This window comes from Neophocaena asiaeorientalis, unplaced genomic scaffold, assembly GCF_003031525.2.
Source record: "Neophocaena asiaeorientalis asiaeorientalis breed wild unplaced genomic scaffold, Neophocaena_asiaeorientalis_V1.1 scaffold479, whole genome shotgun sequence".
Classification (NCBI taxonomy): Eukaryota; Metazoa; Chordata; class Mammalia; order Artiodactyla; family Phocoenidae; genus Neophocaena; species Neophocaena asiaeorientalis.
In genome coordinates, this window is record NW_020173774.1 from 4585610 (window position 1) to 4610201 (window position 24592).

The window sequence follows — 24592 nt, forward strand, 5'->3', positions numbered from 1 at the left end:
GAGCCAGAGGGTATATAGGAACTGTGTACTTTCTGCTCAATTTTGCTGTGAAACTAAAACTGCCCTTAAAAAAAGTCTATTGGGAAACAAAAAGAGACTTGCAGGTTCAAAACTTGTCTAAATTGTTCAACCTTTAGAGAAAAACATAAACTTCATGGTCAGTTTTTTATTCAACTGCTTAGACGCGTGATTGATTAAGACTAGGGACTTCCCTGGTGGCACAGTGGATAAGACCCCACGCTCCCAAAACAGGGGACTCAGGTTCAATCCCTGGTCAGGGAACTAGATGCCACGTGCATGCCACAACTAAGAGTTTGCACAACTAAGTAGCCCACCTGCCTCAACTAAGACCTGGTGCAAAAAAAAAAAAAAAAAAGAGGCCGTTGTTAATAATAATTAATGATTACAATGATTTTCCTTTGGTAAAACATGGCTCCGTTATAACAGGAACAACCCAAATTAACTGTGCTACGAGTAATGAAGCTCTAGCAACACATTCTTGTATCAGCGTAATAACGCAAGGGTTATTGGGTCAGAATTAAGTTCAAACCTAGCTGAGTCACCTAATACCTTTGATTCCTTGGACCTCTGAACCTCTATGAACTGCTGATTTCTTATTTGTAAAATGAGGTTGTTACCTTAAAAATGGATTATTACCTAAAAATAGCTGGAATATAGGGATCCAAATGACGTCAGGGTAAAAATAAAACCAGTTTTGTTCTCATGAAGAAAAATTACATACATGAATCTAAATGTAAGTCTAAAATGTCTAAAATGTCTAAAAATCTAAGTCTAAAATGTTAATGATGTTTTGGTGGTAGTATTATAGGCAATTTTGTTATTCAAACTTCTACCTTCCAAATTTTCCATTATAGACATGCATTATTTATATTCAAGAAATAAACATATTTTTAAAAATTCACAGCACAAAAAACTGTAGAAAATATTTTATTGAAACAGCTTTTCAATTAACAATGGAGCAAAGTACAACTTGACTCAAAGCTGTCCAACCAGCCTCAACTGCTAGTGAAACAACTCAAACATACAGGACAGGGTAGGACACCTGGGTCACATTTCTGCCAATGTGGCAAAAAAAAGAAAAAAAAAAGAGGAAAACAACACAAGAGACAGACACAAGCAGGCTCCCCCTTGTCCTGGGAGTTGGGGTGGCAGCCCTGGCCCCTGCTACAGATGGGATCCTGGAGGGCAGGCTGCCCAATACCAGTGTGGTGGGTAAAAGGGCCCCCATCCCAGCAGAGCAACACATTAATAAGAAAGGCCAACCTGTACCCTCTTCCTTCCCCCCACAAGGCCTGCCTCCAACAGAGCCAGGTGGCATTTTTACATTCACGCCATGGTCTCTCCTGCCCCCAGGGTCTCAGGACAGGGGCTCACAGTAGAAAGCACATTTTGGTCAGCCCAGGGGGCCAGGAAGTGAGGGAAAGGCTCTGAGAGGGCAGAACAGAAGCGGAGAGAATGGGGGCAGGAAGTCAAAGGGCCAATGAGTACCAGGCTACTAGGAAGATGCAGTTTTCAACAGTGCTTGCAGGACGCTGGCATCCTGTGCCAGCCACTGCACACAGCCTTCCTAGGCCCAAGAGTCCACAGGCTGGGGAGATACAGGGTTTTCACACATCTCACTCCCTGGAGAGGCAGCTGGATTCCCTTCTTTACCTTCTCCCTGCCTACTCTGGCCACCGGGGGTTGTACGTGTGGGTGGGAGTCGACCTAGATTGACTCAGGCAGTCCAGATGGAAGGGCTCTGGCCTAGAGGCAGAGGACTGCCCAACTTGCAAGAGGAAGCCAAGGAGACCCACAGGGAGGAGGCATGGGGGCGGGGGTTTTTAGAGAAAAAACCCTGGAGGAGGCAAGAGCACAGACAGGCGCTCAGAAATCAAACCTGGTAACCAAGGCTCTGCAGACACTGGCCTGTGTGGCATTGATCTCGTGGTGGAGGAGGGAGGGAGGGAGGGAAGGATGACCAGAAAAGACTGGAGACCCTCTAATAAGCCAGGACACCCTTCCCACTACCAGGTCTGTCAACCAACTACCGATGGCCATCCTCTCACCTACCCACAGGCGAAGAATTAAGACCTAATAGTGATTTTTCCCAAACTAGGGCCTGGATGGGTAGGGAACCAGAAGGTGGGATTGGGGAACGGAACAATTTCAGTTTTAACCACAGAACTACTCCAGAAGAACTGGTGAGCTGTCCCTTCCTCCCCCTTCTCCACACCTCCAATCACAGGTGAGAGAAGAGGAACTTAAGCCTCTGAGGGCGGGACCAACCCCTCCCCCAGCCCTTGGTGTTTAATAAATAGAGGTGGTAAGAGAAGGGGGCGGGGACGAGTGGGGAACTGGGAGGCGGGGGTTATAGTTCATCATTCTTCAAAGTTGGCTTCTGTCCTGTAGGCTGCTCCTTCTGTTCAGATTCTGGTGGGAGTTGGGGGAGAGCAAAGGAACAAAAGCAAGTGAGATGGAGGGAACGGGCCCAGTTCTGGGCAGGCATCTCCCCCCAGATCCTGCTAGGCTTCCCGGTACCCCCCATCTCCCACTCTGCCCTCACCTGCTGCGGGACCCCCTAACTCCAGAGGTTCAGAGTCTGCCGGTTCAGATCCTGCTTTCGGGAAGGAATGGGTTAGTGTCTGCAAAGGAAGGGGCTAACGGAGGGGATGGCAAACTTTTCCTGCAAAGAGCCAGATAGTAAATATTTTAGGATTTGTGAGCCACACTAGGTCTCTTTCCATATTTTGTTTTTGGAAATAACCTTCTAAGGCCGTTCACTGCTCACAGGCCGTCTGCAAAGAGGCTGTACCTGCAAGTTTGCCGACCCCTCGGCTAAGTGATGCCCGTATTCCCAATCAGTTTCCCCCAACTCACGAGTCTCTTGCTCAGGCTCTGAGATGGGCTTTGCATCTTCAGTCTGGCCTGGAGGGAAACCAGGAGGAAAATGTCGTCCCAGGAGGGAAAGGAAAGCTTCTTGCTGCCCTGTAGCACCTGGAACCAGGCACCCTGCCCTCACCTGCTGGAGGGATGACCTTGTCCCCCTGGTCACTGGCACTGGCATTGAGGGGAGGCTCTGCCCGGGTCCCATTCTTGTCCTTGGGCCGGGGCCGGGGCTTGGCAAACTTGGCCTTATTGAGCAGATACTGCACCTCTCGGTCCAGGGCCATCATCTTGGCCTCGATGTCTTTTGAGAGCAACACGGGCTTCTCTGTGGCAGGAAGCTTGGCCTGCTCGGCCACGGTTGCATTCTTCCAGGCCTGTGGGCGAGGACAGGCTCAGAGCCAGCCACGGAGATGGCAGACGCCTCTGTCCCAGGTGAAATACACCCCCCAACCAACCACAGGCTCTTCCCTCAGACCCCAAATCACTGCTGCCCGTGGCCGTCAGCCCCAGAAGTAAGCAGACCCCTCAGAATGCCATTCGGGACTCTCCACATGGGAGTCCCAAACTCCACGTTTCTGGCTTACATCCTATTACTATGGACTAACTACAGCTGAACCTCTTAATTATTTTCTCCTTATCTCTCCACTTCTGAGCTCTGGCCCAAAAAAAAAACGTCCCCACATCCAAAACAGTTTCTGCTTCTCATGACAAGTCATTCTCACCTCCCCAAACCCTGGCCCACCTTCTGCATCCAGCTCAAGTCCCAGCTCCTCAAAGCAGCTTTCTCTAACCTCACGGGGATGGGCTCTGTCGCTCGTCTGGTTGACGACTCATGGCTATGACTCTAGTCTGGGACTAATCTGACACGGCCTCAAACGCAACCATCTTCTGCCTTCCGGATTAGCTGCCAAGCCCGGACGCAGAGGCTGCCAGCTCTCCGTTTCTCCGCATCTCCCACGCTGCCTAAGACAGCCCACCTCACCAGGTAAGTCTCCAGTTAAGTATTTACACGGGGATTACCCAGGTCTCGTTGATGACTTTCTCTAACGTTGTCATCTCCACCTCCGTGAAGATCTGGTCCATCTCTGGGATGAGCCGGGCCCCCCTGCAGCCAGAGAGGAGACCATCAGTCCAGGAGGGGACAGGGCGGGACTGAATGACGAAGAAAAGCGAAGGGGCCGCTCACGTGAGGAACATGCTGGAATGGTTGAGGAGGTTATCGAGGGCAGACAGCCGTTCGGGCCACTTCTTGCGCTCTTCCACCCGAAAAAACAAGCCTTGGCACAGCTTCCTCAGCTCGGCCAGCTTCTCCTTCAACATCTGATGGATGTGGGGAAGGGAGAGGGCAGAGGGTTGAGGGGATGACATGTCAGCCCTGGAGCCAGCCCTGCATCCTTCGTTATGGCCTCGCACCCCAGCTCTCCTCCCTTTCCCATCCGGCCCACTATGTCCTGGGAGGTCCCTCACCACTGTGGTGGCCCCAAAGCCCTCATCCTCCAGCCAGGTGGACGCGGCATGGAGTCTCCCAGAGATGTCCTCACGCTGCTCCTCGGTAGACACTTCCTGATACTCAGGCTGGTACAGCTTGTCCTGGGGAGGTACACAAGAGCGCAAGCATGCAGCAGGCCCTGGGGGCAAGGCTCATGGAGCAGGACCCCCTCCCTGCTCCCCAGCCCCAGACACAGGGCCTGGGGCAGGTGTGCTTCCCACCCGACCAACCTGTGTCTCAAAGATGAATGCTTCCAAGCTGTTGGCTGCTTTTTCCCGTTCCTGCTTCTCTAAGTCCCGGAGCGTCAGGTCCTGGAGTCTGTGGACAGGGGCGGCAGGCATGAGGGGCTCCATTCCGCACCCTGGGCACCCTCCGCACACTCGCAGCCTTTACTCACTTCTGGGCCGAGCGGGCCAGCTCATCCTGGCGCAAGTCAGGCAGGTCCAGGACTACCAGCTCCACCCCGATCTCCTCCACCATTCTCTGCTTCCGGGCCGGCTTCTGCTTCTTTTCTTCCTCCGGGGCTGGAGGGACACCCTCAGCCCCTGCCTCACCCTTCTCACTTGGCTTCTGGGGTGAAGAGACCAAGATGTCAGGGAAAGTGTTGGCCCTTCTACCCTCCACAGGCAGGGCTCTGGGGGCCAAGAAGCAACGCAGGCACCTGTCCCATTAACCACTGGGTCCAGGCTGGCCTCACTCTGCCTAGAGCTCACCTGGGCCTCGGGCTTTTCCCCGTTGTCTTTCTCTGCGGCCTTTTCTCCCTCAGGGGCTGCATCCCCCTTAGGCTCAGGGGGTGGGGGTGGAGAGGTGTCGTCTGTTGGGGCCTCAGCTTCCTCCCTGGGCTCTGCTTGCTCTCCAGGCCCAGCCTTGCTCCCCTCAGCAGGCCCCTCCTCCTCCTCCTGGGAAACAATCACAGACACGCCCACCCACAATAGTCACTAGCAGAGCCTAGGGATCAGGACTGGCTCGGCAATGCCAGGTCCCCATGGCTCTGCTTTGAGGGGCTCACCGCCCATGACACAGCTTGGGGGAGACAGAGGACGACTGTATGGAAATTGGCAGCAGGCATCTGGACTGCAGCAGTCTAGCTGGACAAAGGAAAAGCGTTTGGAGATGAGGGTGGGCCTTGGAGCTCAAGCACAGGGATGGCTCAGAGTCCAGAGGAGGGTGTGGTGAACTCGGCCTGGGCTGAGAGGAGGGGTAGGTCTATCACATCCTAGGCAGCTGAGATGCCCACTCCAACCCCCTGTCCCTGCTGCCTCCGCCTGGTCCCACGCACCATCCTCCATGCTCCCTTGGCTCCATCCTGGCCTTACCTGGACAGTGTCAGTACCATTCTCTTTAGTATCTTGTGTGGTGCCACCTCCAAACAGGCTGGAGATGGTGTTGCCAAGTTCTAGAAAGAAGAAAACCCAAAGACTTAAAGGGGACCACACCATTGACTCCACCCCCAACCCTAAGGGCATGGCCCGCCCACCTCCCCGAAATGCACACAAGTACACCCTCTCACAGACACACACACACACATACACGTGTATGCACCCTCATCTTACTGGTCAGAGTAGATTCCTCTTCTGGGCTGTCCTCCACCAGCGTCTCAAACACAGACTCCACCTGAAGACAGGGATCCGAGGTGAAGAAATGCACACGCTAAGCCACCTTTTCCCCACAAGCATCCTGCCTGGCGGGTGATTGCTGAGGCACAGCCAAGTGACTTCCAGGTGTGCCAGCCTGTTCTCTCACCGGCCTCCTTCTACGGGCTCTCGGATGGAGTCACCGCCAGCCCTGTTGATTATGAGCCCTTTCAGGAGGGGACCGTAGCTCCTCCTCCGCCCACCCTCACACTTCTCCACTCAACCGAATGGGCCGTTACTGCCCCAGTATGTTCTAAAAGATATTGACCCCCAGAACCGTTCTTTAAAAACAGGTTCCTCAACCGTTCTACAGATCCTGAAACTTATAACATCCACGAGCATTTACAGGCTCTGAGACGGCCCATACCAGGTCCCTGGTTAGCTTTGTTTAACCTAAGGTTTACCCAACTCCAGAACCCATTTCGTTTATCACGTTCTAATACCATGAGGAACTGCTCTGGAAAAGGCTGCTGGGGCCTGGGCCCCCGCCCTGCACACGGGGTCTCCTGCTCTCACCCTGTCTAGGCTGAGCACGCCACTCTCATCCAGGTTGAAATGAGCCTTGATACCCTTTGACTCATAGTCGGGATACTTCTTGAAGCTCTCACCCACACCTTTTAGCTTCACCGTGGTCAGATTCTGGGAGCCAAATACCCTGGGTGGGGAGGAGAGAGCCGTTAAGGGGAGCCCCCCCCCTCCAGCTCTAGCCTACACAGCCTCCCAGCACGAGATGCGGGGCCCTCCCTGAGGACACCCTCAGGATGGAAGCTCCTCCCGGAGAAGCTCAGCCCAACCCCAAGACCAAGCCCACAGCCTGCTTCCCCTGTGTCCCCCTCAGACCCCAAACCCTCCCTCCCTGGAGCCCTCTCCCTGCCCCACCCCCTCACCGAAGATCCTCAGGCCCCAGGAAGCCCAGGTCACCATAGTTGATGTGGAAGTTGAAGTCATGGTTGTAGCGGTTAAAGGTGATGACTTTGCGTTGAGGGTAGGGCCCCATCCGGCAGAAGAGGACACGCTTATTGTGCTTCAGGCTGCGAACTCCAGGCTCCTCCTCCACTTCCCTCGTGAACTCCACCTACACGGCAGGCAGAGGGGAGGTACGCTGGAGGAGCAGAGGAGGGTCTCGGGGAAGAAGGGCGGGGAACACCAATGGCAGGGAGACAGACGGACAGTCTAGAGGAGGCAGGGGAGACGGCCCTGGGAGAGGTAAAGGGAGCCTGTCACCCCATCAGACAGGCTTACTCACCAGGATGGGGTAGATGGCCGCGTCTCGGACAACAAACGGCTTCACCTTGAAGGCTTTGCTGAGCGCCGCTGCCTGGTACACAGCCCCCATGGCGGCGGCTTCATCGGCGTTGATGTTCTTGCCCAGCTCCTCCCTGTGAGCACCCCAAGCCTCAGCACCATCCACCTGCAGCTCCCAGCCTGGCCCGCCCCCCCCCGCCCTCCAGCCCCCCACACTCACTTGCCCACAGCCTTCAGCAGCACCTCCTGAACTTTGGGCACCCGAGTGGCCCCACCCACTAGGATGACCTGCTCAATCTCATCCTGCAGGGGGAGAAAGAACGGGAGATGGATGGGTCAGCACGAGTTAACCCCCCTCCTCAGCACCGACTCCTCCCTGATGTTCCCGCTCCCTCCTTCCTGCCACCTCATCACTTTCTATCCCACCTGCCTCCCCGCCATGCCCTCCTCGACGACCCCCTCACCAGCTTCATCTCAGCACTCTGCAGGGCCTGCTGCACGGGCCCAGGCACCCGCTCAAACAGGTCTGCACACAGCTCTTCAAACTCTGCCCGAGTCACCTTCGCCTTGAAATCCACATCGTCCATCAGGCCCTCGATCTGCGGGAGGATGAGGAGGGTCAGAGTTCTCACCCAGGTCCTGCTCTCTGAGTGAGCAGGTCAGACACCAAGGGAACAGGACTTTGGGAGGGTGGAAGGAAGCACAGGAAGAAGGGATGGGCCACACCAGGCACAAGGAGTCTGGCTCAGGGTGGCGCGATCCTCCACCCTCTGGGTGGGGAATATTTGCCCTCAAGCAGCACACGTGAGCACCTGGGCCATGTGATCGGCATTGGCACTCAGGATGGTCTTGAGTCGATTGGCCTCACGCAGCAGCTTGGCCATAGCGCGGGGGTTCTCCCGCACGTCCTTCGCTCTCTGGCCCTTGCGCTGCTCGTTGAAAATCCCGGCCAGGTGCTCACGCAGCCGGAGCTCCATTTCCAGGCCCCCCAGGGTGCGGTCAAACCTGTGCAGGAAAGGGAACAGGGAAAAGCATGAGGAACACACAGGGCTCCTTCACCTGCACAGAACCTGGCCTTCACCCACACGGCTGACACCTCACAGCGACAGGCATCTGCCCATTCATTCAACTGCACCTACTGGGCATCAAACTATGTATTTGTCTCTGGAGATGCAACTGTGAGAAGAAAAAGACAAGACAAGCCCCCTGCTGTCAAAAAGTTTATAATCCAGCAACCAGATAATCATATAAATGTGAAATTTTAACCAACCTATGTGCTATAACAGAGAGACAAACAACACCACTAAACATATATATGGAAAATTTCAGCTATTTAGGGAAGTCAGGAAAAGTTCTGTGAATAAGTGAGGCTTGCGCTGAAACCTGAAGGATGAGTTGAGATTAACTAGGTGAAGAGGAAAGAACATTCTAGACAGAGGGAAAAGCATGCATAAAAACTGTGAGGTGAGAGAGAGTGTGGTGTGTGAGTTCCATGGAGGGCAAGGATGGCTGGAGCTCAAAGAGCAAGAGGTTCAGGGTCAGAGCCAAGCAGGAGGAGCCCGGGAGCACACAGGCACAGCCTCATAGGCCAAGGCAAAGGTTTGAAGCCACTGTAGGGTTTTTAAAGAAACGAGATACAGTCAGGTTGGCATTTTGAAAAGAACCCTCTGGCTGAGATGCGGAGGAAAGAACTGGAGGGAGGCCACACTGGCAGCGGGGAGACCTTCAATTCTGCAGGTAAGAGGCGATGGTGGTTTGGACTAGCATAGAAGCAGTAAAGATGGGCAGGAAAGAATGGGTTCATGAAATAAGATAACGCCAGTGATAAGTAAACTGGGAATGACAAGAACAAAAAAATAATTGAATCTGACACTCCACATATGGCCTATGGCCTTGTGGATTTCCTCAGAAGCAGCTTGGGACGTTCCCTGCCCTTCAATCTTCCCGAACTGTCCTCCCCCAATTTCCATCTACCCCTTGCTCTTTGGGAGAGGTACCCTATGATGACTGATGCTTTAACCAGGAGAGCTTTCCTGCAGGGAGCGGGAAAGTGAGGCAGCTGCCCCTCTGAGAAGAAACCCCTGACCCGAGGGTATCTCGGCAAGCAGCCCTCCTCCCAGCACCCACTTACCCCACTCCCCGGATCTGCAGCTGTGGCTGCATCCCTGCGTCCTTAGTCTTCACCGTCTGGTAGGTCACGATGGTGCACACGGTGCTACCTGCGCCCATGTCATAGAACATGATATTCTGTAGAGACATCAAGGCCACCGTCACAGGAACCTTATTCAACTCCAGGGTGCCTGCCCCCCTGCCTGCAAGGGGCTGCACCAACTCTCAAGTGAAAGCCAAACAGCTCCAAAAGGGGCCGAGGGCCGTTGCCTCATTTTGTCAAGGGCCAGCCACGGAAACAAGATGCAAAATGAGCCAAATGGCCTCCACCATCAGACTCGGCCACCCTGCAGGTCCGGTCAGCAGTTCCTCCCTGGCTCACCTGGGCAGTGCTGTTGATATCTTTCCGGCGGAAGACACCATAGCTGAGGGCAGTGGCAGTGTTGTCGTTGATGAGCTGCAGCACTTTGAGGCCAGCCATGCGCGCAGCCTGCAGCACAGCTCGGCGCTCAGCCTGATTGAAGAAGGCTGGCACGGTGATCACTGCATCCTTGATGGGCTGCTCTACAGGGGACAACAGAACAGAGTCCCCACCAGCTTCAGACCTTAGAGGAGGGTTTCCCAGTCTCAGCACAATTGATGTTTTGGGCCAGATAATTCTCTCTCTTTTTTTCTTGGTGGCACTGTGCGGCACACAGGACCTTAGTTCCCCCGCCAGGGATCAAACCCGTGCCCCCTGCAGTAGAAGCATGGAGTCTTAACCATCGGACTGCCAGGGAAGTCTCTGGGCCAGATAATTCTCTCTCTTTTTTGCTTGGTGGCACTGTGCGGCACACAGGACCTTAGTTCCCCCGCCAGGGATCAAACCCGTGCCCCCTGCAGTAGAAGCATGGAGTCTTAACCACCGGACTGCCAGGGAAGTCTCTGGGCCAGATAATTCTTTGGTTTGGGGGGCGGGCCTGTGCAGTCTAGGATGTCTGGCAGCACCCCTGGCTTCTACTTGGTAGATGCCAGTAGCAGTAGCTCCCCAGTTGTGATAACCAAAAATGTCATCAGACGTTGCCAAATATTCCCTGGGAGGCAAAACTACCTCTATTTGAGTCCCTAGGGAACCTGGCTACCACAGGCCCCATCTTGGCTGCTCACCTGCAAAATCTTCAGCCAGAGAACGGGAGTAATTGAGAAGCATGCTCAGGACCTCCTCAGGTGAGAACTGCAGCTGCCTGGGGGAAGGAAGCAGGTAGAGGCAAGGAAAGCCAGGCATCCAGGCAAGGACAATGGTGAGCCAACGGGGACCCCATCAGGCCCGCCGAGCCCACCCTGCCCAGCAGGGCACTCACGGGCTGATTTGGAAGTACACAGTCTGCCTCTGTGGGTCGAAGCCCAGCTCATGCTCAGGGAAACGAGCTCTGTAAAGGGCCACGTGGGGGTTATTCTCCTGCTTCCCCAGGAGGTGCTGGAAGTATCGCAGCGTAGCCTTTGGATTCTTGATGGCCTGAGAGGAGGTAAAGGAGAAGCAGAGTATTAGGCTCCCAAGCTGGCCATCACCTACCTCCTACCTCAGAGATCGATCAGGGAACAGACTCCGGGGTCTGTTACCTCCTCTCCTCTGCCCACTGCTTCTGGGAAGGGGGCGGGCTGCTAGCTCACCATGCTTGCTGCACTGTCTCCAAAGAATCTTTCATTTTCTTTCAGGGTCACAGTCACTGGGGTTTTCCTCCGGGATTCCCTGTGGAAAAGAGACAATGGGACCAGGTGTCTATGGCAGGGTTTGTTCTCAGGAGCCTCAACACCTCACATACAATCAATCGTGCAGACACCAAAGTCTGCCGAGGGCACTACGAAGAACACACTGTGGCTTGGGGCGCAGACTCCCTTTCCCCACCCGACCCTGCGGCCGCCCTCACTTGTTCAAGACAATCTCCATGGGCACTCCAGGCTTGACAATGGCCACCTTCATTGACTCACTGCCCAGGTCCACAGACATCACTGCAAGCGTGTCTGAAGGGGAAACAGATTTGTCAATTAGCCCCTCTTCCCCCACTTCCTGAGGCCCCGCTAATCAAAGCACACTGCTTTCCATGGAGAAAGTAAGAGAGCAATGGACAAAGAAAAAGGTCTGGGTCTGGCAACCTAAGAGTCCAGAGTTTCCCACCACCAGCTTCTTTCCGCCTTCCCACCATGTATCATCCAACATTCACTCATTTATATTTCTTTCGATGCCTCTGTTGGGGTACACACCACTCAGTGCCAACAGGTCTGCCAAGAGCACAGCCATCAAGGCCCAACAGGCTAGCCTCCTCGGCCTCTGCCTCCTGACGGTGGCTGCCATTGTGTCTCTGGGGGAGGAGAAAAACAACACTTGTAACTGGATGCCCTGAGTGAAGGAGGCAGAACCTCATCGAGAACAGAGAAGCTTTAAGATTCATACCTACTCCCTCCTCACCCAGGGCAGAGCAGTCTACATCCCCTCCCCTCCCTCCCAATGAGAACCAAGCACTCAGCATCCTCAGAAGTGCCCACACAAAGCCCAGGTGAAACAGCAGAGATCCTGGCCGCCAGCCACCACATCCCTAAATAAACGTAACAGGACAGGAGAAAGGAGACCAGGGCCTTCCGTCCACAGCATATTAGCAACTGGCGCACCCCAGCATTGTCCCTGCTGTCAGACACCTGGGGTGCGGCCAGGGATCCCCGCCCAGGACTCAACTACCTTCCTACACCTGGAGCTCCCCTGCTGGCGGGGAAAGCCGGGCCGGACCTGGACAGGAACTGAGAGATGGTGACGTTGGGGGAGGCTGGGATGGAAGAAGGGCCTGTCTCATCGTCAGCATCCCTTCGGGTTGTCCCGCCCGCTCCCCTTCTCCATCCCATACCAGGCCCCGCTGCCTACTCCGACGCTGTGCCTGGCACGGTAAGGTTCCGCGCCGTTGGGTACCGAGTACCCCGAGTTCACCTAAGCCTCACCAGCCGAAGACGGCGGCTCTCACTCCCGGAAATGGGTTCCGGCCCACCTCTAAGACGTGGGGGCGCCCCGGGGACCGAGATGCAGGGCCAAGCGCACCGGCGTTCTTGCGGCCCTCACTCCCACTACCGACCCGCCCCCGGAGCTAGCACGCTGCCTCCTCCAGGAGGGGTGGCCGGTGCCCATCGCCATCCCCACCCTCGCTACCTCTTGCCTCCGCTCCTGTGGTCCCAGCTCTGGGACAAACGCGGCGGCCGATGGACCCACGAGGCCAGCAGCGCGCCCCTCAAGCCCGCGCCCTTCACAACTCCCCTCGGTTTGCAAACTGTTACATTAGCCACCAACCTCCCGGCGGCGTCTAGCGAACCAGCCGGCCCCGGACGCGGCGTGCGCTCATTGGAGCCTCCGGCGCCCGGCCCTGCGCCGTGGGCCCGGCCCCGCCCCCAGCCGCCGCGGCGCGCGTTTCCATTGGGCCACGTCCCAGGCCCGCCCCCTCCTCTGTCTCCGGCCGCTCCCGGGGAGGCAGCGGAGGGGCCAGTCAACCAGTTGGAGGAAAACCGCCGATGCTGGCTGTGGATTGGACCACGTCACGCGGCCCAGCGTCAGTCCTGGTGCGCTCGCGGGACTTTTCCGGCCGCGGCGCTGGATGTTTGACTCCCCGGGTCGGGAGTGACCGGTCCCTAGAGCGAGTCGGCGCACGGGCGGTCTCGCGCTCAGCGCTATTCTTCTGGTCATCTGGGAGCTCCGGCCGAGAAGCAGGAAAGATCGGCATCCCCTCCGCAGCCACGCGGAAGAGGCGCTCGCTTGTTGGTCGGTATTGGCTTTGGCTGGAAATCAGAGAATGGCTGCGCTTCTGGCTCAGTCCATCTCAACCCCCCTTTGTTTCTTTGCGGAAACTAAAGCCACCAAAGGAGAGCTATTCGCTGATGGGTCGGAGATAACGCTTGTGTTCGTGGCAGAAGTTGGCCTGGACTCTTTAATTTGTATGAGAAGGAATATTCCAAACTGCAAATCGCTACACACGAGAGACGCTTTTAATATTTGTGAAGCTGTAATTGGTTAAGCACAGATGCACCACCTCCTGTTTCTCCTCCATTAAAGCTTGTGCACTTTACTTTTTTTCTGAATTAAAGAACCTCGGGCAGGTATTGGCGCTCCTCACTTTCCTCTCTGTACTTCGCAGTCCCATAGAAATATGCACGGTCCTTAGAGCACTTTCCCAGTTTTACTGAGATGAGCGCACTTTTCTTAAACGTGGTATCAGTCGCCTCTCTCACGAAATCGACGCCTGGCCTTGCTTCACAGAAGGTTCTCGTGAAGGCCCTGGCTGTGACAGCCAGGGATTGGTTAAGGAACTCTTATCTGTTCCTTTACCTACTTTTTTTTTTTTTTTGCGGTACGTGGGCCTCTCACTGCTGTGACCTCTCCCGTTGCGGAGCACAGGCTCCGGATGCGCAGGCTCAGCGGCCATGGCTCACGGGCCCAGCCGCTCCGCGGCATGTGGGATCTTCCCGGACGGGGCACGAACCCGTGTCCCCTGAATCGGCAGGCGAACTCTCAACCACTGCAACACCAGGGAAGCCCTCCCTACATTTTTTATGAGGCTTAGGGAGAGTCTGGTGTCTATGCTTAGAAGATAAACCTACTGGCAGTACCAGGGAAAGGTCTATTTTCCTTCCCTTTAAGAACAGTTCAGTGTTCAGGTAGCAGAGAAATTGGTAGAAATAGAAATTTGCTTAAAACGGTTTAATTACACAAATAATACACAAATGTAATTTTTTTTTTAAGACAACGCTGTGTAGCATGCAGGATTTTAGTTCCCCAACCAGGGATGGAACCCGCGCCCCCTGTATTGGGAGCACAAAGTCTTAACCACTGGAGCACCATACACATGTAATTTGAAAAAAGTTCCAATATTCTAGATAAAGCTAAATCCCTTTGATAATATCCACAACCTTACTCTGTCTGAGGTATCTGCTGTTATCAGATGTGTAATATTCCAGGCCTTTTCCTCTGTATTTACACATATGTGTTTTGAAACACGTAGCTGTTGTCTTTTTCTAAATGATAAAATGTTACACAATTAGATTGTTTGCAACTTGCTCTTTTTTATTTTTTTAAATCATGGAGCATTTTCCATACCAGTACATAAAGATTCACCTTATTTACTGCTATAGAACATTCCATAGCATGGGGGTTGTTTAGCCATACTGATGAACATAGAAGTTGTCATTTCAGTTCCACAGAGAAAGATTTTGTTTCTCAATAACTGACTCTACTTTTCACCAGCTATCCAGTAGGGCAGATTCTTTCCATCCCTTTCAGAGTATGCATTTTAACATTTATTGGCCCTCTGTCGTCTGAAAGCATTGTGCTAGGTGCTGGGATTCCAGAGATGGGGACGACCTTGTCCTTTCCTTCAGAGAAGTCAGTCTGTTGGGAAACAAGTATGTTCATGGTTTCATGCCCTTGTTAAAAACCTGTTGAATGACTTAATTGGAAGAGTAAGAAAGTCAGTCTCCCCTACTCCTAAGTGAGCTCCCACTCCCAGAATACCCTTGGTGAGAGCACAGTTTGCTGCAGCTACGCTTCTGGACTTGGGTCTGTCCCGCTGGGATGTGCAGCAGGTGCAAGTGCTCTGGGAAGTCACCTGTTTTGTTCTCTGACCAGAGAGGAGAATAGGATTTCACAAGGGCAAGTTGTAAAACAATGGGAAAATTTTAATGTAAAACACCTGATTTAGATGAACTAAGACAGCTGAATCCACTAGTTCTCCAGAATAACCTGTAATAACATTTGAGGACTACATCCCTCCCCCAACACCGTGTAGAAACCCAAGGGAAGAAAGTTGCCATCTTGCAGAACATGTGCCAAACTGACAGAAGACTGAAATGAACACATCAGCCACAGCACATTCACACATTATAAAACATGCACGTTATGTTATGGGCTGAGGGCAAGGTTGATTATGGCGAACATAATCCAGGAGAATTTAAAAAATTTGTTGTCACCCAGCAACCCCATTCTTAGGTGTATATCTAACAAATGTAGAGACTGTTTATAATAGCTTAATTCATAAGGGCCCAAAATTGAATACTACCCAAATGCCCATCAATAGTTGGATAGATAAATAAATAGTGGTAGATTCACACAATGGAATTCTGTACAGCAATGAAAACAAATGGTCTACTATTACATTCAACAACTTAAATGAATCCCACAAACAATATTGAGTGAAAGAAGCCAGAAGCCAAAGAGCACACAGTTTATGACTTCACTTGTATAAAGTTTAAAATAGGCAAAATTAAGTTACAGTGATAAAGTTGGGATGGTGCTTACCCTTTCAGGGTAAGAAGAGGGCATAGGGCAGGCTTTTGGGGATGCTGGTTGCAGTGGCTTTGGGAAAATTCAATGGACTTTTCTGTTTACATGTTATACTTCAATAAAAAATTTAAAAATTATTTTGTATGTGTCACACAAAGGACTAGAGGGCTTGATTTTACTGTAACCTTAGGCAGGAGAAGCACCAGGATAAGTTGGTTTTTTTCTATTTTTATAAAAATGTTTTTAGAATTACAAAAGAAATGTCTGGTTATTGAAGAAAACTGGAGGAACACAGGAAAAACAAAGAATAAAAACCACTCGAGATAGCCTCATTCACCAGAGGGCAGAGAGCAGAAGCAGGAAGAACTACAATTCTGCAGCCTGTGGAAGGAAAACCACATTCACAGAAAGACAGACAAAATGAAAAGGCAGAGGACTTTGTACCAGATGAAGGAACAGGATAAAACCCCAGAAAAACAACTAAATGAAGTGGAGATAGGAAACCTTCCATAAAAAGAATTTAGAATAATGATGGTGAAGGTGATCCAGGACCTTGGAAAAAGAATGGAGGCAGAGACTGAGAAGATGCAAGAAATGTTTAACAAAGACCTAGAAGAATTAAAGAACAAACACCCAGAAGAATTAAAGAACAAACAAACAGAGATGAACAATACAATAACTGAAATGAAAAATACACAAGAAGGAATCAATAGCAGAAAAACTGAGGCAGAAGAATGGATAAGTGACCTGGAAGACAGAATGGTGGAATTCACTGCCATGGAACAGAATAAAGAAAAAAGAATGAAAAGAAATAAGATTGAAAAGAAATGAAGACAGCCTAAAAGACCTCTGGGACAACATTAAACGCAACAACATTCACATTATAGGGGTCCCAGAAGGAGAAGAGAGAGAGAAAGAACCCAAGAAAATATTTGAAGAGATTATAGTCGAAAACTTTCCTAACATGGGAAAGAAAATAGCCACCCAAGTCCTGGAAGTGCAGAAAGTCCCAGGCAGGATATACCCAAGGAGAAACATGCTGAGACACATAGTAATCAAGTTGACAAAAATTAAAGACAAAGAAAAATTATTGAAAGCAACAAGGAAAAAATGACAACATACAAGGGAACTCTCATAAGGTTAACAGCTGATTTCTTCAGCAGAAACTCTACAAGCCACAATTACATTCAACAACTTAAATGAATCATGTAGCTGTTGTCTACAAGGGACTAGCACGATATATTTAAAGTGATGAAAGGGAAGAACCTACAATCAAGGTTACTCTACCCATCGAGGATCTCATTCAGATTCAACAGAGAAAGCAAAAGTTTTACAGATAAGCAAAAGCTAAGAGAATTCAGCATCACCAAACCAGCTGTACAACAAACACTGAAGGAACTTCTCTAAGTGGGAAACACAAGAGAAGAAAAGGACCTACAAAAACAAACCCATAACAATTAAGAAAATGGTAATAGGAACACACATATCAATAATTACCTTAAACGTGAATGGATTAAATGCTCCAACCAAAAGACACAGGCTCACTGAATGGATACAAAAACAAAACAGCATATATAAGCTGTCTACAAGAGACACACTTCACACCGAGGGACACTACAGACTGAAAGTGAGGGGATGGAAAAAGATATTCCATGCAAATGGAAATCAAAAGAAAGCTGGAGTAGCAATACTCATAGCAGATAAAATAGACTTTAAAATAAAGAATGTTACAAGAGATAAGGAAGGACACTACATAATGATCAAGGGATCAATCCAAGAAGAAGATATAACAATTATAAATATATATGCACCCAACATAGGAGCACCTCAGTACATAAGGCAACTGCTAACAGCTATAAAAAAGGAAATCGACAGTAACACAATAATAGTGGGGGACTTTAACAGCTCACTTACACCAACGGACAGATCATCCAGGCAGAAAATTAATAAGGAAATGCAAGCTTTAAATGACACAATAGACCAGACAGATTTAATTGATATTTATAGGACATTCCATCCTAAAACAGCAGATTACACTTTCTTCTCAAGTGCACATGGAACATTCTCCAGGATTGATCACATCTTGGGTCACAAATCAAGCCTCAGTAAATTTAAGAAAACTGAAATTGTATCAAGCATCTTTTCTGACCACAATGCTATGAGATTAGAAATCAGTTACAGGGAAAAAACCGTAAAAAACACAAACACATGGAGGCCAAACAATACGTTACTAAATAACCAAGAGATCACTGAAGAATTCAAAGAGGAAGTCAAAAAATACCTAGAGACAAATGACAATGAAAACACAACAATCCAAAACCTATGGGAGGCAGCAAAAGCAGTTCTAAGAGGGTAGTTCATAGCACTACAAACATACCTCAAGAAACAAGAAAAATCTCAAATAAACAATCTAAACTTACACCTAAAGAAACAAGAGAAAAAAGAACAAACAAAACCCAAAGTTAGTAGAAGGAAAGAAATCATAAAGATCAAAGCAGAAGTAAAACCTCCATGCCAATAAAACGGACAACCTGGAAGAAATGGAAAAATTTGTAGGAAGGTATAACCTTCCAAGACTGAACCAGGAAGAAATAGAAAATATGAACAGACCAATCACAAGGAATGAAATTGAAACTGTGATTAAAAATCTTCATAATGCACAGAAATCTCTTGCATTCTTATACACTAACAACAGAAGATCCAAAAGAGAAATTAAAGAAACAATCCCATTCACCATTTCAACAAACAAAATAAAATACCTAGGAATAAACCTTCCTAAGGAGGTAAAAGACCTGTACTCAGAAAACAATAAGACACTGATGAAAGAAATCAAAGATGAATTGGGAATGACATGTATACACTGATATTCATAAAATAGATAACTAATAAGAACCTGCTGTACAATAAATAAATAAAATTCAAAACAAATAAAAATAAAAACCACTCACAATTCCATTTTCTAGATTAAATCACTTATAGTATTATAATGTATATCAATCGATACACACTCTTTTACCACGTTCCTATGTCATATTTTTCCTGTCCAGAATTTTCAGTGGCTATATTTGTGGAATTATAGCATAGAGAAATACAATATTTAATTACCAAGGACTTCCCTGGTGGCACAGTGGTCAAGAATCCGCCTGCCAATGCAGGGTACATGGGTTCGATCCCTGGTCCGGGAAGATCCCACATGCCACGGAGCAACTAAGCCTGTGCGCCACAACTACTGAGCCTGAGCTCTCGAGGCCACGAGCCACAACTACTGAGCCTGCATGCCACAACTACTGAAGCCCACGCAGCTGGAGCCCATGCTCTGCAACAAGAGAAGCCACTGCAATGAGAAGCCCGTGCACCACAATGAAGAGTAGTAGCCCCCGCTCGCAAAAACTAGAGAAAGCCTGTGCGCAGCAACGAAGACCCAACGCAGCCAAAAATAATAAATAAATAAATAAAAATTTAAAATTACTATTTGACAATTAAGATGTTCTTTGTACTGTTATAAAATTGCAATGGACACATTTATTGATAAATTTTTATGTAACTCTATGCCTTATAATCTACCTAGGATAAATTTCTAAAAGTGGTGGGCTTCCCTGGTGGCACAGTGGTTGAGAATCCGCCTGCCAATGCAGGGGACATGGGTGCGAGCCCTGGCCCAGGAAGATCCCACATGCCACGGAGCAAGAAAGCCCGTGAGCCACAACTACTGAGACTGTGCTCTAGAGCCTGCAAGCCACAACTACTGAAGCCCGCGTGCCTACAGACCCTGCTCCGCAACAAGAGAAGCCACGGCAATGAGAAGCCCGCGCAGCGCAATGAAGAGTAGCCCCTGCTCGCCGCAACTACAGAACGCAACTAGAGAAAGCCCACAGACAGCAACAAAGACCCAACGCAGCCAAAAATAAATAAATAAATTTATAAAAGTGGAAATGTGGCCTTAAATTCTGGTTTTTAGGCATTTGATACATATTGCCAAATTGCCCTCCAGAAAGGTTTACCAACATGCACTCCTCAACAGCAGTGGATGACAGCCCCTGTATCCTTACTAACATTAGAATATTAATTCATTTTTAAAGTCTTGGTGGGAATTCCCTGGTGGTCCAGCAGTTAGGACTCTGCGCTTACTAAGATCCCACAAGTTGTGTGGCATGGCCAAAAGGAAAAAAAAAATAAAGTCTTGGCATTATGAGTTTTTTTTTTTAACATTTATTAATTTATTTATTTTGGCTGCATTGGTTCTTAGTTGTGGTGCACGGGCTCTTCTTTGCAGCGTGCGGGCTCCATGGCATGCAGGCTCTGCAGTTGTGGCACACGGGCTCTGTAGTTGTGGCGCATAGGCTCAATAGTTGCGGTGGCATGGGTCTTCTCTCTAGTTGCAGTGCGCGGGCTCCAGAGCGCACGGGCTCAGTAGTTGTGGTGTGTGGGCTCAGTAGTTGCAGCGTGCGGGCTTAGGTGCTCTGTGGCACATGGGATCTTAGTTCCCCAACCAGGGATTGAACCCGTGTCCCCTGCATTGGGAGGCAGATTCTTAACCACTGGATCACCAGGGAAGTCCCGGCATTATGAGTTTTAATAAGATGAGGGGGCGGGGGTGATGAGGAGACAAAGGCTTAGGAACATTTCTCAGCTTGCACTGAGATGGGGATTATTACGTGTCAAGGAGAGAAAGCAAGACTTTTGGGGTTCTTGAATTCTATGACTTCATGATCACATAGAAAAATGACTCAGACTTATGAACAAATTTATGGACTTGAGTGCTCTTTAAAAAATAACTGATCAGGGCTTCCCTGGTGGCGCAGTGGTTGGGAGTCCACCTGCCGATGCAGAGGAAACGGGTTTGTGGCCCGGTCCGGGAAGATCCCACATGCCGCGGAGCGGCTGGGCCCGTGAGCCATGGCCGCTGAGCCTGTGCGTCCGGAACCTGTGCTCCGCAACGGGAGAGGCCACAACGGTGAGAGGCCCGCGTACCGCAAAAAAAAAAAAAAAAAAAAAACCAAAACGGATCACACAGAATACAGGGCTTTGGAGTCTGCAGACCTGGATTTGTCTGTGAACCCCACTACTTCCTACCTGTGTGATTCTAGGCAAGTTGTTTAGCTCTCCTGAGCCTCAGTTTCGACATCATTTAAAGAGGCATGCTGGTATGTGCCTCACAGGGTTGGTGTCAAAATTAAAGAAGGTGGTAGGGACTTCCCTGGTGGCACAGTGGATAAGACTCCACGCTCCCAATACAGGGGGCCCAGGTTCAATCCCTGGTCAGGGAACTAGATCCCACATGCATGCTGCAACTAAGAGTTCGTGTGCCACAATTAAGGAGCCTGTGTGCCGCAACTAAGGAGTGGACAAGTTGCAACTAAGGAGCCCTGGAGCTGCAACTAAGGCCCGGTGCAAATAAATAAGAGCCTGTTTAGCGGTTCCTCTAACTTTAAAAAAAAAAGAAGGTAGTAAAGGGCTTTACACAGGGCTTGGGACATCTTAAGCACCAAATATACATTAGTTAACTTTTTTTATTGTTTTTGTTTTTTGTCTAGAGAAATAAAACTAAAAGATGTGCACTATTGCAGTGTTAAAAGCTAGGTTAAGTGCTTTGCCAAGTTCATGGGGAATTTCTCTTTTTGTAGGCTAGATTTTCACAATCAATAATCAGTTAATTGCTTCTTTCTCCTGTTTCATGGTAGCCTTGGAGCCCTGGACTCTCTTATACCGTAAGACCTCTGAGTTTATTTTAGGCTGACCTTCTTGTTCCTAAAGTGGAAACTGCTGCTGGCCTTTTTAGGGGCGAAGAGAAAAAAACCAGACTTGCCAGTAATCTAGAAAATGGTTTCTTCCCAGAGAGCCAGATGAGGGGGGGAATGATAGAAAATAAAAGCTTGCAGCTAGAACAAGTAGTGTTCCTGTTTTGCTCTAGTGGAAATGACTGTTGTACATCATGGGCTGCAGTTGGCTGAAGGGCAAAAGCAAGGGCATTGCTAGGCAATTCTTGATTCTGAGTTGTGATCTCTTTGATTTCAAGCTAAAGACTTGAGTTGCTTCTTCATCTTTAGTCTCCTCAGAACTCCAGTTCTCAGTATGCAGAGCTAAGTGAATTTGTACACTCGATCATTTTCTGTGTAGTCAGCCTTCTTATCTTCCTCACTATACTGAAGTTCCTGGATTCAGATAAGCGTAACTAAAAGTTAAACCCCGGTGTGTGTTCTGCCAAGTGTGGCCTAGCTTTACACCCCAGCAAACCATTTAATTAAAGGTTAGGGAACTGAAGAACTCTTGTTTTATTTCCAAAGGACTTTGATGTTTTTGCCCAGAGAGAATCACCTGAAGCTCTTTGAGACTCTGTTTCTCATCAGAGATAATGACACTTCTGCAGATGGTTGCTATGAAGAATCCGTGAAAAGTGAAACCACTTTGTTATGTATCATTCACTACATGAAATTAAGGACTGGTATCCAGAAAATATGAAAACTCTAATTCAAAAAGATACGTGCACCGCAATGTTCGTAGCAGCACTATTTACAATAGCCAAGACACGGAAGCAAACTAAATGTCCATCGTCAGGGACTTCCCTGGTGGCCCAGCGGTTAAGAATCGCCTTCCAATGCAGGGGACCTGGGTTCGATCCCTGGTCGGGAAACTAAGATCCCACATGCTGCGGGGCAACTAAGCCCAAGCGCCGCAACTACTGAGCCCACGCACTCTAGAGCCTGCAAGCCACAACTAGAGAGAAGCCTGTGCGCTGCAACGCAAGACCCCACCTGCCACAACTAAGACCTGACACAGCCAAATAAATAAATGCTAAAAAACAATGTCCATCGGCATACACACACACACACACACACACACACACACACACACACACAGGAATATTACTCAGCCATAAAAAGAATGAAATCATGCCATTTGCAGCAACATGGATGGACCTAGATTATCATACTAAGTGAAGTAAATCAGAGAAAGATAAATCTCATGATATCATTTATATGTGGAATCTAAAAAAAGATACAAATGAACTTATTTACAAAACAGAAATAGACTCACAGACATAGAAAACAAACATGGTTACCAAAGGGGAAAAGGGGGGAGGGATAAATTGGGAATTTGGAGCTAATAGATACACACTATTATATATAAAATAGATAAACAGCAAGGACCTACTGTATAGCACAGGGAACTATATTTAATAACTATAATGGAAAAGAATCTGAAAAAGATATATGTATATGCTGAATCACCTTGCCATACACCTGAAACATTGTAAATCAACTATACTCCAATTATAAAAAAGAAATTAAGGGCTGGAAACTGTCAGTCCTCTTTGTCCCCTATGGTGGTGGTCAAACTCCCTGAAGAGCAAGAACCATGTCTTTTTCATGTATATATTCTGGGTATTTAGTACAATGCCAGGAACAGTTAGTAGTGAACACGTGTTGGTCAAAAAGAGGAAAGGAAGGAAGGCAGCAAGTCTGAAGAGGTGCCATGGGTCCTGTGGTGGGCCAGTTATCTGCCTGCGTACCCCCATCAACAAGAAGATCCAGTGCGCATGGGCCTTACCAGGTTCAGACATCAAAGGAAGATGCTGAGCCTCTACCATTGGACAGTAGGGGGAGCACGCACATCAGCAACAAAGATGCCAGTCTGCTGTTCACATCTCTTTGCTTTCACTTTGCTTCCTTTAACATATATTATCCATAGTCTTAACAACTGACATACCATCTAAAAATTCTAATGAATAGTACAGAACACGCTCAGCAGGTGAAAGCTGGTCCCATCTACTCCCCATTTGTGCTTCTGCCCGCGGATTGAGATCCTGAACTAGTTCCAATACCTGTGTGACAAAGAAGAAAGAAATCTGGGCTGGAGATCAGGCAATCTGTGTGCCTTCCCCTCATTTATTTCTTTAGACAAATGGACACTACCTTTCCCGTCAACAAGACCAAGGAGAGGAGGTGATAAGAGGAAAATCATCCACATTCATTGCTTCAACCAAACAAGGAGTATCTACCAGGCTCTGTTAGACCTGGTTCCTGGTAACCAAGATACAGGCCCTACTCTTTGGGAGCCCCGGGGAGGGAATAAAATGTTCTGAAAACAAAAAGCTGTGGGGGGGCAAGGATGCAAAAATGAACTTCACAAATACTAACCACATGGCCACTTTTTCATATGCATACTATCTCAAATGACTCTGTGTCCCTCCTGTTTGTAGATTCCTGTGGCACACAAACAGTACACCTGCAGTTTTCCACGTGGACAGTTGGTTTAGCCCGAGTTGGGACTGGTGGGTACCATGAAGTGTCTTAGACACCACTCGTTAAATCACTCAGTGCTCAGAGCTGCGGCTTCAAGGCTCTTTGCTGTGCCCTGCTTACGTGCCATACCCTGCCACTATGGCAATGAGAGAAAGCCCAGGTTCTTGGAATTCCTGCCCCATCAGTATTTCCCAGCTTCCTTAAGAAACATGTTTTAGGTGCCCATTACATGCCATGCGCTCAGACAGAGGAACACAACGAATATAAGACACTGACTATAGTTCACAATCCGTATCTGGTGGCAGACACAAACCTCTAACTTTAATTCTCCTCTTCTACTGCTGAAAAACCAGTTTCACATACACGGGTTCATTCAGGCCTCAAAACAACCCTATGAGGGCAGAAGGTAATTCACCCAGGCACAGCGGGTTACAATTCACAAACCGCGTGACATTTGATCCTCATCTTGATCCCTCATTGCCTGCGAATTTAATAAAGGAGGAAACTGATGCTCAAAGAGGTGAAGGTCTAGCTCTTAACAAGCATTTCAGCCAGTGCACTTACAGGGCCGGCAAAACCGCAAAATGCGGAGCGAGCGGCGGGCTGCGGACACTGCCTCAAGCGGCGGCGCGCACTCTCCCAGCAGGGGGAAGCTGTCAAGGAGACTGGAGAGCGCCTGTGCACCCAGGCTCCA

At 49.4% G+C, this 24592-nt stretch overlaps 1 protein-coding gene across 4 annotated transcripts; it reads right to left on the reverse strand.

The window, feature by feature from the left end:
* Window positions 1–935: 935 nt before the first annotated feature.
* Window positions 936–24565, reverse strand: HYOU1 (hypoxia up-regulated 1). Of its 4 annotated transcripts, none has more exons than XM_024751691.1 (26): window positions 24463–24565; window positions 11608–11705; window positions 11274–11367; window positions 11017–11095; window positions 10707–10861; window positions 10513–10589; window positions 9749–9930; window positions 9389–9504; window positions 8070–8262; window positions 7722–7856; window positions 7478–7560; window positions 7259–7391; window positions 6900–7087; window positions 6529–6667; window positions 5932–5992; window positions 5695–5774; window positions 5092–5277; window positions 4776–4948; window positions 4609–4696; window positions 4357–4479; window positions 4076–4209; window positions 3910–3994; window positions 3023–3263; window positions 2881–2928; window positions 2567–2617; window positions 936–2433 (listed from the first exon to the last, which is right to left on the reverse strand). In XM_024751691.1, the coding sequence occupies exons 2-26, from the start codon at window positions 11696–11698 to the stop codon at window positions 2372–2374; spliced, it is 2997 nt and encodes a 998-aa protein (XP_024607459.1). In that variant the 5' UTR covers window positions 11699–11705; window positions 24463–24565; the 3' UTR covers window positions 936–2371. The 4 variants fall into 4 exon arrangements, with proteins under 4 accessions (XP_024607459.1, XP_024607457.1, XP_024607456.1 ...); XM_024751689.1 differs by lacking the exon at window positions 24463–24565 and adding an exon at window positions 12677–12751; XM_024751688.1 differs by lacking the exon at window positions 24463–24565 and adding an exon at window positions 12539–12670.
* Between the last annotated feature and the right edge of the window lie 27 nt (window positions 24566–24592).

What these genes read in the sequence shown, in the direction of transcription:
- HYOU1 (XM_024751687.1), bottom strand. Translation starts at nt 12,240, where the DNA reads ATGGGATGGAGAAGGGGAGCGGGCGGGACAACCCGAAGGGATGCTGAC. An exon ending in ATATCAACAGCACTGCCCAG is followed by an intron (nt 9,505 to 9,748) that starts GTGAGCCAGGGA and finishes ATGTCTCTACAG; the next exon opens with AATATCATGTTCTATGACAT. An exon ending in CAAGGTCATCCCTCCAGCAG is followed by an intron (nt 2,929 to 3,022) that starts GTGAGGGCAGGG and finishes GTTTCCCTCCAG; the next exon opens with GCCAGACTGAAGATGCAAAG.